Source organism: Lissotriton vulgaris, chromosome 3_1 (genome assembly GCF_964263255.1).
Source record: "Lissotriton vulgaris chromosome 3_1, aLisVul1.2, whole genome shotgun sequence".
In the NCBI taxonomy this organism is placed as follows: domain Eukaryota; kingdom Metazoa; phylum Chordata; class Amphibia; order Caudata; family Salamandridae; genus Lissotriton; species Lissotriton vulgaris.
In genome coordinates this window covers 630,557,675-630,573,126 of record NC_141689.1, presented here as the reverse complement: position 1 = coordinate 630,573,126, position 15,452 = coordinate 630,557,675, and the positions used below count along the sequence as shown (strand labels likewise).

The 15,452-nt window shown below is 48.3% G+C and overlaps 1 protein-coding gene across 1 annotated transcript in view; it reads right to left on the bottom strand.

The window, feature by feature from the left end:
• SLF1 (SMC5/6 complex localization factor 1) overlaps positions 1 to 15,452 on the bottom strand; it is a 754,058-nt gene that overhangs the window by 413,475 nt on the left and 325,131 nt on the right. The window contains exons 8-9 of the mRNA XM_086960920.1: positions 8,243 to 8,401; positions 6,037 to 6,203 (exon numbers count right to left, since the gene is read on the bottom strand). Of these exons, the coding sequence (XP_086817046.1) occupies positions 6,037 to 6,203; positions 8,243 to 8,401 (326 nt within the window). The remainder of the gene's footprint in view (positions 1 to 6,036; positions 6,204 to 8,242; positions 8,402 to 15,452) is intronic.

Here is a 15,452-nt window from a genome sequence, read left to right as displayed (position 1 = left end):
GCGCCAGCACGCCTATATGAATACCAAGACTGAAAAGCTTGAATGTCCGGCAATAACATCCGACTAACAACAAAAACCAGACACCAAAATTCAGTATTTTATTGGCTTGGCAGTGCACATAATGGTCTTGCTGCATTGTTCAAATCAGTCAGTTTGTCTAACGTGTAAGGTAGGAAGAACAATAACCAACCACATTTCATACAAATCTGATTCCGCTAGTGCATTTAAAGTAAATAAAGGTTTCTTGGACGTTCACGTTATTGCATGCCCTTCATGCGTCGTTTCTATTTAAAGCTTTAAACCTACAAGAACCTTCAGCAGAAAGCCTTGTGTGCTCGGCCTTGCTATCTCCTGTGAGTCAAAGCTCAAGGAGGAGTTTCTTGGCCTTTCAGTGAGCATGCAAATGGAAAGGGGCGACCAATCGGTCCCCCCGAACGTATGGTGGAGTGCCCCGATCCCCCCGGGAAGCCATTTTGGGCGGGAGGCGCGTCTCGGCTGGTATGCCCGAAGCGGCGTAGCCGGGGCGCGCTTTTTCCCGCCCAAGAGTGGGTTGTCCTAGACACCGAAGCCGTCCGCCACGCCCAGGGAGGCGGAAGGGGGCGGGTTCACGCCCGCCCCGAGAAGAATAAAAGGAGCCACAAGCCAAGAAAGCATCCTCTTGTTCCTGTGCTCTGAAGCTGCACCTCCTCGCTGCACGTGAGCTCGAGACGGAACGAAGAGCCAATTTTGAAATTTGTAATTTCTCTCTTTTCTCTTCTAGCACTGCGAATCATGCCAGGCAAGAGAGTCGCAAAGAAGGTCAGCACCGACCAGATGCTCCGGATGTTGGTGAGGGACATGGCAGAGATGAAAAGGAAAATGGCGGCCAGGGACGGTGCGGGAAGGCCAAAAAGACCCAACCCGACGGAGGCCCCGGCCGGCAGAAGGAAGAGGGCCAGGAATGGGTCAAACGAAGACGAGGCCCCAGTTCCGGAGGCTCCCCCGATGGGCCCTCCTAGACCAGCGGAGATTCCCGTGCCGGCTCCTGCCGAGGGTCAGCAGATCCCCGTTGTGGTTACGCCAGTGGACGAAGGGGACATGCCCCCGGAATTGGCCGCCCAGTTGGCGGCATGGCTGGGTAAAAGCAGCGGGCGTCCCGGGGTTCCGGGGGACACGGCTGAGGAAGCCAAGCAAATAATGAGGCAGTTGCGGCAGTCTCGAGAGGCCGCGAAACCTCCTTGTCCGTTTATTTCCCCGCAGGCTCCAGTAGAGCAACCCACAGCGGGCACAAGTTCGGCAGCAACGGCGGTCACAGCTTCTAGCTCAGGTAAGCAGCTAATGCCGATTGCGGGGAAGGGGTCGGTACCATCGAGAAGGGAGAGATTGGCTCAGCATATCCCGATGGAGTTAAAAGAACGGATATGGGCTGAGAAATATGTAAACATGTTCTCCTTGCTAACCGACCACTATGAGATCGAGCATGTGAAAGTTCAGAAGGAACTCATGCATCCGAGTGTTTGGCGCGCAAAAATGGCCGCCTTTAGAGTCGATGAGACGATAGGTAACTGGGGTAGAGCATTTAGCATATTCACTTCAATTATGGGGGAACGGAGACCTGATTTGTTGACCGAGTTACCTGTGTACCAGTCACGTATTATGGAATATTCGCAGACATATGGTGGCAATGAGTGGTTTTGTTATGATAATATTTTTCGTAAGGCCAAGGAGTTTGATGCGTCCCTGACGTGGGATTGTTATGACTCCATTTCTTGGCAAAAGATGGAACAATCAGGCATGCTGAAGGCGCCATTGTTGGGGGGGGGGCGGGGTGAACTTTCCCGCCAATCATCCGGGGTGCCCTTTCGGACAGGAGCAAGTAACGAGCATCACCCAAAGCCGAACGGCAATACAGGTAAAAAAGGGGTATGCTGGAACTTTAACAAGGGAAAGTGTACGAGGCCCCACGGGTCATGCAAGTTTAGACATGAATGTGTGGGGTGTGGACAGTCTTCGCATCCCGAGACCATGTGCAGAGCCAAAACTGGTGATAACGGCAGTAGGGGAAGCGCCAAACAGGTCTGACATAGTCCAAGGGGCGGCTTTACCTACACCGGTTGATACCATGGCAATGATTCCTTGGCTCAGCGAATACCCTGATTATGTCTCCGCTGGGGTGCTGCGAGATGGGTTTTCTTACGGTTTCCGCATCCCGGTGGGGAATTTTCAGGGGAAAGCACAGTGTAGGAACCAACTCTCGGTCCTGCATAATACGGCAGTGGTGCAAGCAAAGATTGGGAAAGAAGTAGCCCGGTGTCGGGTGGCAGGACCATTCAACACGCCACCAGTTCCTAATTTCGTTTGTTCACCTTTGGGAGTGGTCCCCAAGAAGGACCGGGGTGAGTTTAGACTGATACATAACTTGTCAGCTCCGAGAGGTCTGTCAGTTAACGATGCGATAGACCCGGAGGTATGTTCGGTGCGGTACGCATCCTTCGATGATGCCGTCGCCATGTTGAATCGCCTGGGGCCCGGAGCGCTGATGGCCAAGTCAGACATCGAGTCAGCGTTCCGGTTGCTCCCGGTACACCCGGACGATCAGCGTCTCCTGGGCTTTATGTTTCAGGGGCGCTATTACATGGATAAATGTATGCCAATGGGCTGTTCCATATCGTGTGCTTATTTTGAAAAATTCAGTTGTTTTCTGCAATGGGCATTCATAAGGATTACGGGGTTTCAGCATGTCATGCATTATCTGGACGATTTTCTGTTTCTGGGGGCAGCCGGGGACACTGAATGTGCACAGGCTCTAGATGAATTTTGTGACTTGATGAGACGGTTTGGCGTGCCATTGGCACCAGGTAAGACTGTGGGGCCCTCAACTTCGCTCGAGTTTCTTGGAATAGAGCTCGATTCCGAAGAAGGTTGCTTCCGCTTGCCAGAAGAAAAAGTGCAGAAATTCAGGGCTTCCCTTGAAGCATGTGTTAGAGAAACTAAGGTGAACTTGCATCAATTACAGCAGACTGTCGGGCAGTTGAATTTTGCCCTTAGAGTGATGCCAATGGCCCGCCCCTTTTCCCGCTCGATTGCACAAGCCATGGTCGGTCTTAAAGAGGGACATCACCGCACGAGGCTCTCGGCCGAGATTCGCCAGGACATGCGCATTTGGTTGGCATTCCTGGCGGAATTCAATGGTCGGGTTGTCTGGACGAAGCCGGCGGTGTCCTCCGAAGAGTTGGGGCTGTGGACAGATTCGGCGGGGGGTATGGGCTTTGGCGCCATCTTTGGCAATCACTGGTCGGCTCAAACATGGCCGTCATGGTGGCACGAGTGTGGACTTACAAGTAACATTGCTTTTCTTGAACTGTTCCCTATTCTGGTGGCTTTGAAGACATGGCCTGAGGGGTTTAGGGACCACTCTGTGGTGTTCTGGTCTGATAACATGACCGTGGTTGAGTGTATCAATAGTCAGGCAGCACGATGCAAGTGGATCCTGAGGTTGCTCAAGGAAATTGTTTTACTATGTATGCAATTGAACGTGCTCTTTAAAGCGAGGCATGTGCCAGGGGTACTGAATCAGGCTGCTGATGCGCTTTCTCGTTTCCGTATGCAGGCCTTCTGGGGTTTTCTGCCCACAGCGGACCCGGTGGCGGCACCATTTCCCGAAGCTCTCTGGTCTCTCGGTGCCCCGAACTACAAAACCTCGTGGGAGAGAGTTTAGCACCCAGGACAAGGAAGGCATATGAAGGGGCGTTCCGTTCCTATTGGTCCTTTTTGGGTTCAGCTAGGGGAGAGCTTTGGGGTCAGGAAGAATTTGTCATAAAGTTTTTACTGTCTCTACGCAGGGCAGGCAAATCGGTGGCCACGGCCCAGAGGCATCGGGCTGCCATTTCCTTCATGGCGCGGGCTCATGGGATCCAGGACCCTACAGCGTCTTTTTTGGTACAGAAAGCGCTGCGTGGGTGGCAACGCCTTGAGGGTCGCAGAGTAGATGTTAGGCACCCGATAGGTCTGGATAGGTTGGCCCTATTACTATCCGTACTTCCTGCTACTTGTTCATCCCAGGCGGAAACAGTATTATTCCGGGCCGCTTTTGCATTAGCGTTTCATGGGGCTATGCGGGTAAGCGAGCTGGTGGCAAAGAATAAGCAGGATACGGGGGGTGGACTGTGCCGAGAGCACGTTCAAGTAAAGGGGGAGACGATGATTGTCTCGTTTGTCAGGTCCAAGACCGATCAAGGCGCGATCGGGGATAGTGTAGTAGTCCAGCGGATCCCCGGATCTCCCATGTGCCCGGTTGCATGTGTCGAAGAATATTTGGCGCAGAGGGCGGCATCATGGGGAGGGACCTTGCTGAGGCATGCAGATGCCACCCCACTGACGAAGTTTCAGTTCCAGCGGGTGCTTGCAATGGCAATCTCGGCCGCGGGCCTGAACCCGGGCGAGTTTGGGACTCATTCCTTCCGGATAGGGGCTGCTACAGAGGCTACAGCCAGGGGTCTGAGTGTTGAAAAAGTGAAACGGTTGGGGCGTTGGTCCTCGAATTGTTACAAAAGGTATGTGCGATTGCACATGTTGTGAAGCTGATATCATGTACTCACGCTTCTTGTTTTTGTTTGGTTACAGTTTCGCAAACCTACGAGGCGGGGCGGACTGTGCAGTCGGCCCGACACCTGGGAACCAGCGGTCAGAGATCACCGGCTGATGAAAAAGTGGTGTGGGTCGTGGGCCACTCATACGTGAGGCGTGCCAGGGACGTATTCAAAGCAGGTGACATGATTCACACAGCTGGGGAATACGGGTACAGGGTGACCTTCTACGGAAGGGGCGGGCTCTGTATTGACCAGTTTCAATCTTTTCTTGAGGGTTTGTTAGGGCGGACAAGGTCACCGCCAGCTATAATCATAGTACATCTTGGGGGCAATGATTTGGTGACCACTGGTAGACGACTGCTTCTCGAGGCGATACTATCCACAGTAAGTTGGTTGGCGAGGAGGGTTCCAGGGTGCACAATTGCATGGTCCCATATGATTCCACGAAAGGTGTGGCGGGGGGCTTATTCAGTGTCTGCTATAAATCATTCTGTGAAAAAGATTAACAACAAGCTTGGTAGACTGTTCCGTACCAGTACTTTGCATTCGATTCCTCATGGTTGTATCAGGGGGGACAATATGTATCTAGAGGATGGGGTCCATTTGTCCCGGGTGGGGAATTCCTTACTAATAGGAGACCTCGTAGCCTGGTTAAGGAGTTTGCAACATGACCTTTAGGTAGGAGTTTTGTGGGGGGTCCGGATAGCCGGTCAACTATCCGGCCTGTGGCGGTAAGGTCATGATCGGTGAGCAGTCATTGGAAGATCCCTAGGGGGGGGCGTCACCCATTACGGATGGGAGCGCCCGGGGGGAGGTGGCCATTGGCCCCTCAACGGGGAGGCGGTCCCTTCTAAGGACGGGTCGCCTAAAGGAAAGGGAAGGCGGTCAAGGCCCCTCCCAGATATGAAACTGTTATTTTGATGTTTTGATTTTGTTTCATATTTTAATAAATACGGCCGGGAAGGGTAACTCCCTTCCCGCCTTCCAAAAGTTCAAGAACTGTTTCCGGTTTCCCAATTCTTGGGGATTGTGTTGAGAGGGGGTGGCGGGTATCTCAGCCATATGTTTCTGAGGTTTTAGAAACAGCTGACGATACTTGTTACGTGGATTTCCTTAGACCCTAAAGAAGCGGCCTGACAAATGGTAAATTTGTGTTTTAGAAATGTCAAAACACATGAATTGCAAAGGAATGAGTGGTCTGCAGGTGTCACAATATTCGGTAACGTGTTGCTCTTCCATCAACGGCTAGCTACTAGCAAGCACAGCTTTTGTTACAACAGAAATTGTTCCCGTTAATTAGGTGACAAGAATTAGATTGGTCATACCCCTGTGGTGAGTCTTGAAAAACTGCCGACTTGGATATTATTATATACCAGATCGCATTTTCTGAGTAAACACAGATGCTGCCTTTTTTATTGAACAGACTTTTTAAAATCTCATCATCTGATACTTACTAAACCACACTCACCTTACAAGCATTTCTAGCAAAGACCAGGTTCCCTTTTTACAGAGTGGACACTGAAGCACTTCCAAGTAATATTTCTGCATGGAGGAACACTTCCAAGGAGGATGAAGATGAAGCAGGTTGTAGAAGATATCAAAAATTCGACAAGACAAACTTCCGTCTATATTTCCCTGCAATAAAAATGTCAACAAATATTGTTAAAACCCTGTGAGAATGTCAAAGCAATCAAAAAATTTAACAGCTTAGTGTGTTACTTAGTCTCTTCTCATTTCACTTACTTTCTTAAGGCATCTTGCTATAACTGAGTTAAGAATTGTGCAGAACATTATGGACCATATCTAAATGTGCCATAAAAGTGTCTTCTTACCAGTAAATTGCATTTTTAAAATACTTTGCTGAGAGCAATAAAAAATATCGAAGACTGGTCCTTTATGATAACGGTACACAACAAAGTTGTGGAATCAAGCAACAGACTAGGAGTTCCAACTCTCTGGTTTAACATGAAGTGAGGAAACTGAATGTCACTTTCTTGGTAATCCTAAAGGTCTGAAAGATTTGTCAGGTCCGTTTTTTTCCTGTAAGCTCAGCTTCAAAAGCTGAACATGATTTACAAACCCTGCTTTTAGCGAAAGGCGAACAGAAGGAGGCAACCTTTTTGGCCAATGCATCTAGGGATCAATTCTGTAATAGTCACCTTTCTTTAAACATTAAGGGGCACATGCACATAGATTTCAATTTGCAAGTTCCTAATAGCGAATTTTTGCATTTCACTATTAGTAAATTGGAAACAGAAATGTACAAGAGTGTGTTTCACACTGTTAGCGATTCCCAGTGGAGTTGCAATTGGCCTACCTTGTTAATATTTATGAGGTTCGCTGCAATTTGCGACCCACTGGGAAGCATTAAGAACATAGGGATGGTGGTCTACTAGAGACAACAGACCACCATGTCTGGATTTGCTTTTAAATAAAGCAATTTTTTTTGTGTTCTTTTTTTTTAAATATAGCCCATTTTCCTTAAAGGAACCAGTGGTCGGTGGAACCACTGCCTGCCCTTAAAATACATTTTCACACACACTCAAAAAGGAGAAGCAGTCACCTGGGGACCCCTTCCCTTTTGTGAATGGGTTACTCCCAAATTGCAATTGGGAGTAAAAAGTGAATATTTTGCAACCACATTTCGGTTGCAAAACATTTTTAAATACCACTGCGGGTCAACATTCGGAAAGGATGCCCTAAACACGCCCCTCCCTAATACTGAATCATAAACCTATTTTGCAATTCAGTATTAGGTTACTGAATCGCAAGATAGGGTTTGTACATAGAAAAAGGCTTTTTCGCAGTCGTAAATGGTTTAATTCTGCGAATCGGGCAGTTTGCGAGCAAAAAAGCTACATACATGTGGCCTTAAGGGACAGATGTATGCAGGTGTGGGTTTTCGATTACCAACTAGCAAAATTTTGCAATTAGCTATTTGGTAATTGCAAACATGCGATGTATGAAAGTGTGCTTTACACTTTCTGTAATTCCCAGTGGTTCGCAAATAGACCTACCTCATTAATATTCATTAGGTAGGTCTCCGTTTGTGACTGGGAATAGCTAAATTCACAGGGATGGTGACCTGCTGGGGTCAGCAGACCACCATGTCTGTTATTGCTGTACAATAAGGCATAATTTTTTTTAATGCAGCTTTTCCTTAAAGGAAAACAGGATGCACTTAAAAAAGAAAAATGAAAGGTTGCTTTTCATTTTTTAAGAGAAGGCAGTGGTTCGTTGGACCACTGATTGCTATTAAAAAGGTTTTTGCTAACAATCTCAAACGGAAGGAGTCTCATGGGGACCCTTTTTCATTTGCAAATGGGTTACCACCTACTTGACGTAAGTGGCAAAATGGGATTTTTTTGCGACCGTATTTCGGCCGCAAAATATTTCATTTACATGGGATGTCCCAAACACGTTCCTTGCTAATACCGATTCGCAAACCCAATTTGCAATTCAGTAATAGGGTACCGAATCGTAGATTGGGTCTTTGTATATTAAAAAACTGTTTGCGAACAAAAAAAAGCTTTGCACATTCTGCCCATAGTTATTTAAACATACTAGGAAATTAGGGCACGCAATTGTTTTTGCAATTACATCGGATGTGGAGGAAGAGCACTGGGCAGATAGCAGATTTTATAAGATAATGAACTCAAGCATCCATTACTTACTTGTAGCATGTGCATCAGCAGAGTCTGAAGAAAACATACTGGAGGCACACAATGTGGGAGCAGGAAATTCAGATCGTCAATTGCTTCAACAAAGAAGTGACCTTCTAATAATCCTTCGATTCGATTCAATCTAACTCTCAGAGTTTCAATGTGTTTAACCTACAGTGGAAATATGCAATCAATTAAATTTGGTACATGCACACACACTTCCGATTAAGACTTAACAAGGCTAGCCACCTGCATTCCTTTCTGTTTTGGGGCATAGCTAGTTTTGGTTTGTCCTCCCCTACAGAGATCAGGGGCAGCTAAAATGTGATCCTCTACTCCCGATCTGCCAAGGTTTAGTTATCGCTCTGTCTCGGCTGTTTGTTTCAGCTCAGGTACAGCCATGGGCGTCAGAAGGGTGCAAGTCGGAGGGGAGAAGGGTGCAAGGCAGAGGGGAAGAAGGGTGCAAGGCAGAGGGGGAGAAGGTTGCAAGGCGGAGGGGGAGAAGGTTGCAAGGCGGAGGGGGAGAAGGGTGCAAGGCGGAGGGGAGAAGGGTGCGAGGCAGAGAGGAGAAGGATTCAAGGCAGAGGGGAGAAGGATGCAAGATAGAGGAGAGAAGAGTGCAAGGCAGAGGGGAGAAGAGTGCAAGGCAGAGGTGAGAAGGGTGCAAGGCAGAGGGTAGAATGGTGCAAGGCAGAGGGGAGATGGTGCAAGGCAGAGGTTATAATGGTGCAAGGCAGAGGGGAGAAAGGTGCAAGGTAAAAAAGGGTACAAAGGCGAAGGTGGAGTAGAGTGCAAGGGGGAGGGGGAGAAGGGTGCAAGGCAGAGGGGAGAAGGGTGCAAAGGGGATGGTGATGAAGTTAAAAATGTGCCCCCCCCCCCCTCCCCGGAAACATTTCTGTGGACGCTCATGGGTACAGCTATGGCTAACGAAGGATCAGCGTCCTGAGCGTATTTTGGAAATAAATCAAAAGAAATATAGAGCTTCAAGGAGATTGTTTTTGAGATTCCCACACCGTTAAATATATCAAGTGAGAGTACTTCACACAGGAGACTGTGGAGAGATGTATCCTGGCAGGTAGTATATAACCTATGAGACAACACTTCATAAAATAACATTTTACAGAGATGAATAACCAGTATAATGCATAAACTGATATACTGAATGTATTCCAAGTATAAATGGAAATAATATATGTTAGACAGAATATCAGAAAACGAGACCACTAGGACCTTCCATGCTCAGGCCTCTCAGAAATGTACCCCTAATCTTAAAATTGTTTTCTATTGGTGTACGCAGTTGTAGTTAGGGTCCAAATGGTGAGGCAACTTAGAAGCAGGTAAAGAGGTCAAGATAGTACCGCTGAATAGCATAAACACGTTTGTTGGTAAAGTGATTGGAAAGAAAGCAAGCACTGGCAAAGCCAATACGCCTCGCATATGAGAGCTATTGGCTTTTTGGCAATATTTTGTAGCCAAGCTGTACAGCATCGCAGATGCTTTGCATTGTGCCTAAAACACATTTTTTAAAAGGGCTATGACGCTATTAGGGTTAATGCACAAGGGCTGGATGCATCATAGTCTGCGAGATCTGCTGTATTCTCTCTGTGGAGATTAAACAAGCCCACAACACACCCACCCCTTTTCATTGGCTGTTTGGTCTACCTTCATAAATTCCAATGTTTTTGTTGGTGAATGGTGAACATTTGCCCCGCCTTGTGGCTGTCTTGTTCCCACCCTGGCTACGGGCCCTGCTACGGCGATCCTTTCACAATGGGCCATACGATTTGATTGAGTGCACTACTTTTCCCCTTTCATTTCTCTCCTGCCGGAGACTCGCTGGCACACGGTGCTGTTTGCAGTTTAATTAATCTTCCTGTGTCTTCCCTCAACAACACCTCTCGCCCCTCAGAGCTTGATATTGCCAGTGCCATTTTTCATGTTCACACCACTACCCTCCCGTCGCTGCTTTAAGGTTGTCCGCTCTTTGTCTCGTGTTTATGGTGTAAACAAAGCAGCCTCAGCCTATCGTGTCTGGTGGCTGCACTTTGTGCTGACTCAGCCACAATCTGTAACAGACTGCCTCAGCTCACACACTCCGGGTGCTGCTGCTACCATCCAGGCACAGGGCGCATCATCATCTCAGAGGGCGAAGAATGCGCCAGTGAGACTCAGCAGTCCAAGTATGCCCACCCCTCTGTGCACACAGACAGCCCTCTGCCATTACTCAGGAATATTTTTTAAACCAGGAATATATTAGAAACACCTATATTGTATAGAGCCCCACCATGAAGAACAAAATCCGAGCAGCAGAAGATGAATCACCTGATTACCACCCGCAGGAGGGGGTTGAGCTTTGAGCTGATATCAAGTCCAGCGTGAAACATAATGCAGAGATAAAGGGAGGAGGTGTTTGACCTGACATCATTGGTGTGAGTCCCCCTTCCATTTTTGACGGATTGCCTCCTCTGTTTTGATATGTTTTTGCAGGTTTTATGTTTTTGGGCCCTGTGCCACTGCTAATCAGTGCCACAGTGCAAGTGCTCCCTATGTTAAATTGATGTACTAATTGGTTACTCCATGATTGGCTTATTTGATTTACTGTCAGCCCCTAGTACAGTGCACCCTGTTTGCCCAGGGCATGTAGGTCAAATACTGCTGGTGGGCTTGCAGCACTGGTTGTGCCACCCACAGAAGTAGCTTGTAAAGTGTGTCTCAGGCCTGCCATTGCAAGGCCTGTGTGTAGTCTGTGACTATCATGTCGACTTGGCCAAGTGCACCCACTTGCCAGTCCCTAAACCTTCCCTTTGCTTCATATTAGACACCCCTATGGTAGGCCCAAGGGCAGGGTGCATTGTAAGTATAAGGTAGAACATGCTCTGATGTGTGTAGCATGTTCTAATAGTGAATTACAGCCATTTTCGTTTTTCACTATTGAAGGCTATCATAGGCCAGAATGGGCAGTGAAGATTGTTACATCCCTACAATCCTAACTGACTCAGGGAACATGGTAGAAATTCGAGTTTAGTATGCCTGAACTCAAAATAATAAAATACATCTTTTAGTAAAGTTTATTTTAATATTCTGTGTTTGCAAATACCACTTTTAGAAAGCAGGTATTTGCTTGCCTAACCATTTGAGCCCGCCCCTGCAGACTTGTGTATTCCTTGTCTGGGTTTGTATGTGACAGGGCTGGGGAAATTCCAGGAGACAGTCCGGGACATCCCCGTGGTGAATAGGGGGATTTACATCCAGATGGGAGGGGGAGAGTGTACCTGGGACCTGAATAGGGCTGGGCCTTCCCTCCACAATGCTGGCTCCACCTCCTGTGGCTTGTCTGATGTCTCTGCCCTGCACTGTGAAAGGAGAAGGGGAATCATGTCAACAGAGTAGTCCAGAGCTGTATCTTCCCTCCCCTGTGGGGCATCTGATGTTTCTGCCCTGCACAGTGAAAGGAAGAGAAGAGTCATGTAAACACAGTGCTCAGGAACTGGTTTGAACTAAGCAGAGGCCTCTCTGCCTTCAGAGAACAAATAATTTTGGGGTATAAATATAGGGACCCAGTCCCACAGACTTTAGATCACTTCTGGAACAAGAAACCTTTCTGCCAAGGAGAAGAACCAAGGAAGCTGCAGGAGTTTGGACTGCCCCTCTGCCAGTGTGCTGTTTGCTGGGTTGGCCTGCAGTGGTTGCTCCATTGCCAAGGGAAAGGAGAAGGAACTTTTTAAGGACTTTCATTTATCTACAGAATATTCTCCACGGGCTTGAACTGTGCTTGCCTCCTGCTGAAGTCTCAGGGACAAAAGACTTCACCTCTAGCTCCCTCCTGAATTACCTTGCTGGGAATTCTGACTTCAGTCACTTGCGTGCCGCTGGGAGCAGGAAGCGCGACGCATCGAGAAGAAGCGTGTCGCCGCCCCAGCTGAAATCGTCGCAACGCCGGAGAAGCGAGTTTTCGTCGCATCTCCCTGGAAGCGTGTGTCCATCAAGGCTGTCTGCTGTCGCATCGCCAGAGAAGCGCAACGCATCGGGAGAGCCGTCAGCGCATCACCGGAGAAGCGCGTTGCAGGGCCTGTCGCGGCTCCAAAGTACAGAGTCGTCACAAGCATGCCAGGGCGTCATCGTATCGGCATCGCCGCATCTAGGAGCATTCTTGATACAGGAGGGTCAGTGGCAGTGATCCTCCTGGACTTGAGTGCTGCCTTTGATACCGTAAGTCATCAGGTGCTCCTCCATCGCCTGTCAGAGGTGGGTGTGTCAGGGACGGCCCTAAAATGGCTGGAATCCTTTCTCTCTAATCGGTTCTACCAAATCTGGGAAGCGGCAGAGCAGTCGGCCCCGTTCCCTCTTCAATGTGGAGTCCCACAGGGCTCATCTTTGAGCCCTACCTTATTTAATATATAAATGACTCCGCTTGAAGGAGTGGTCGCCCCTTCGGGAGTGAAGATTATCAGCTATGCTGAAGATACTCAGCTGGTGGTAGGTCTCACCCAGCTGGTGGAACAACCTGCAGTTCTGCACGACTGCCTTGCAAAAGACCATCGTTGGATGTCCCACTCTGCTCTAAAGCTCAATGGGGATAAAACTGAGCTGATGCTCCTAGGCAAATCCAGTCCTTCCAGTATGGCTAGCTGTTGGCCCCGGTCCCTGGGTGATCCACCATCACCCAAGAAGGAGATCAAGACCTTGGGAGTTTGGTTGGAGGAAGACCTGTCCTTTAGGACCCACGCCAGGAAGACCGCTGGGATTTGTTTTGGTCTGCTGCGGTCAGCCCGCAAGGTGCTGCCACTGCTCCCTGATCCAGCAAGGAAGCTACTGATTCGCGGCTTAATCTTGTCGAGGCTCGACTACGGGAACTCGTTGTTTCTCGGTGCTCCCGAAGCGACTTTTAAAACTCTCCAACAAGTACAAAATGCAGCCGCCAGACTGTTGTTGGATGTTCCTAGAAGGAATTCAGCTGCCCCAGCTTTGAAAACGCTGCACTGGCTCCCTGTTAAGGAGCGGGTGAAATTTAAGGCGTTATGCACTGCCCACAAAATTCTGCATGGTAAGGGCCCTCCCATTCTCTCCACTATGGCACGTCCTTATAAGCCCACACGTCCTCTGCGCTCGGATCAAGGACATCGTCTGCAGTCAACCAGAGTAAGGAAGGCTCGCTCTGGGGGCAGGCGTTTCTCAGTGCAAGTGGCGACTTTATGGAATTCCCTGCCCCTTAAGATCAGCTCAGAGCCCAGGATCTTACTCTTTAGGAAACTTCTGAAGACTCACTTGTTTCCAGTGTAGCGTGTGAACTCAGCTTTCCTCCTTGGTCTGTATCGCGCCGGGATGCTCATGGGTAACTGAGCGCGTTATAAATTTTGTATAATAATAATAATAATAATAATAATAATAATCAAGGGCGCCATCTTCTCACATCGCAACTGGATCGTCGTATCGCATGAAGGCGCCATCTTACGCACCGCAACGGGCCCGCAGAACGAGAATCTATGCATCACCTCTGCACCGGTAAGAAGCACAACACATCCCCTACTCTGCGCAAGCATTGAGGCACAACGCATCATCTCCCCTGGATCACAGAACCGACGCATCTCCCCTTTTGCGAGTTTTTTGTTTACTTTGCTTCAAGCATCCAGGTACTTTGTTTAGAACTTTGCCGCATTTATCATCAACTTGAAGTAAGTAACTTGAATCATCTTTTAAGCAATCTTAAGTGTAGTACTGTGGATTTTTGTTGTTTGTGGTCTGTGTTTAAGTCTACATAAAGAATACTTATTTTTATAAAACCTGTGTTGTGTCCATCTGTAGTGTTTTCACTGTATTACTGTGTATATTCACAAATGCTTAACACACTGCCACTGAGATAAGCCTGTCTGCTGGTGCCAAGCTACCAAGGGGGTGAGCAGGAGTTATTAAGGAGTGCAATCCCCTTATCCTGATTTAGAAGTAAGGGTCCCTATTTGGACAAAGGTGATAACCATTGCCTACTTGAGACCCCCAGATCTAACATTGGTGGTCAGCGGTGAGGATTTGGACTTTGCATTTGTGTTTCATATACAGTGACAGGTGTACACTACTAGTGAGTGCAGACTAAACGCGACCACATACTTTTGCTTTTGATAGAATTCTTTTTCCTTGGAACTGTTATTTTTTCTAAAGACTCCCAATTCTTACTACCATGAGTACACCAGCATCTGTTGCATCTATGGATCTTGATTTTGAGGAAGAGAGGTTGGAAACCTACACTGTGAAACAGCTCAAGTATCTCTGCGGGAAATTGAAAGTTGCTACACCAGGCATTTCTTAAAAAGGAAGACTACCAAAAGGAGCTGAGGGCCTGGGTAGAAGCCAGAAATGTCCCTGACCATGTTGTGGAGCCTGTGGGGGATGCAGATGGGCAAATTGATGGGCCAGAATTTCCAGCCAGGGGAGGGGTGCCGTCCCCACCTGGCAGCAGCATCTCTTCCAAAGACCTGTCCCCCAGACAGCTGGAAGACAGGGAGAGAAATAGAGCACTGAAGCTGGCGTTGGCTAAACTTAAGATGGAGAGTCAGAGAGAAACAGAGAATAACAGGTTGTCTTTGGAAAGAGAGAGAATGAGAATGGAGCATGAGAGAATGTTGAGGGAGTTAGAGATCAAGGCCAAGGGCTTAGAGATCAGTTCCTCTGGGGGCAGTGCAACCTCTGTGCCTTCAGAAGGCAGGGTACAAATTCCTAAGGATGTCATCAAAGATTTTCACAAAGGTGAAGATATTGGTCAGTGGTTTGCAGCCTATGCGATAGCAATGTTGGCCCACCGGGTCCCTGAGAAAGATTGGGGAGCGGGGTTGTGGGGTCGCTTTGTCACTGAAGGTAGGGACACTTTTGTTAGACCTGCCCATAGGATGTCTTATAACCACAAGAAGGAAGCACTGATGACAAGGTATGGGTTAACCCCAGAGCTTTATAGACAGAGGTTCAGGAATTGTAAAAAACTGGAGGGAACCACTTGGGTAGAATATGTGTCTTTCTTTTGCAGAGCTATGGATAGTTGGGTGAGGGGTAGCAATGTTGATAGTTTTCAAGCTCTCTATGATTTGATTGCCAGGGAGCACTTATCTGCTAATTGTTTTCCAGAGCTACGCCAGCACCTTGTTGATAGCAAGTTGACTAACCCTAGAAAACTTGCGGAGGAGGCGGGCCGCTGGGTCAGTTCCAGGTCCACAACGGTCTTGTGGGAGACTCCGCC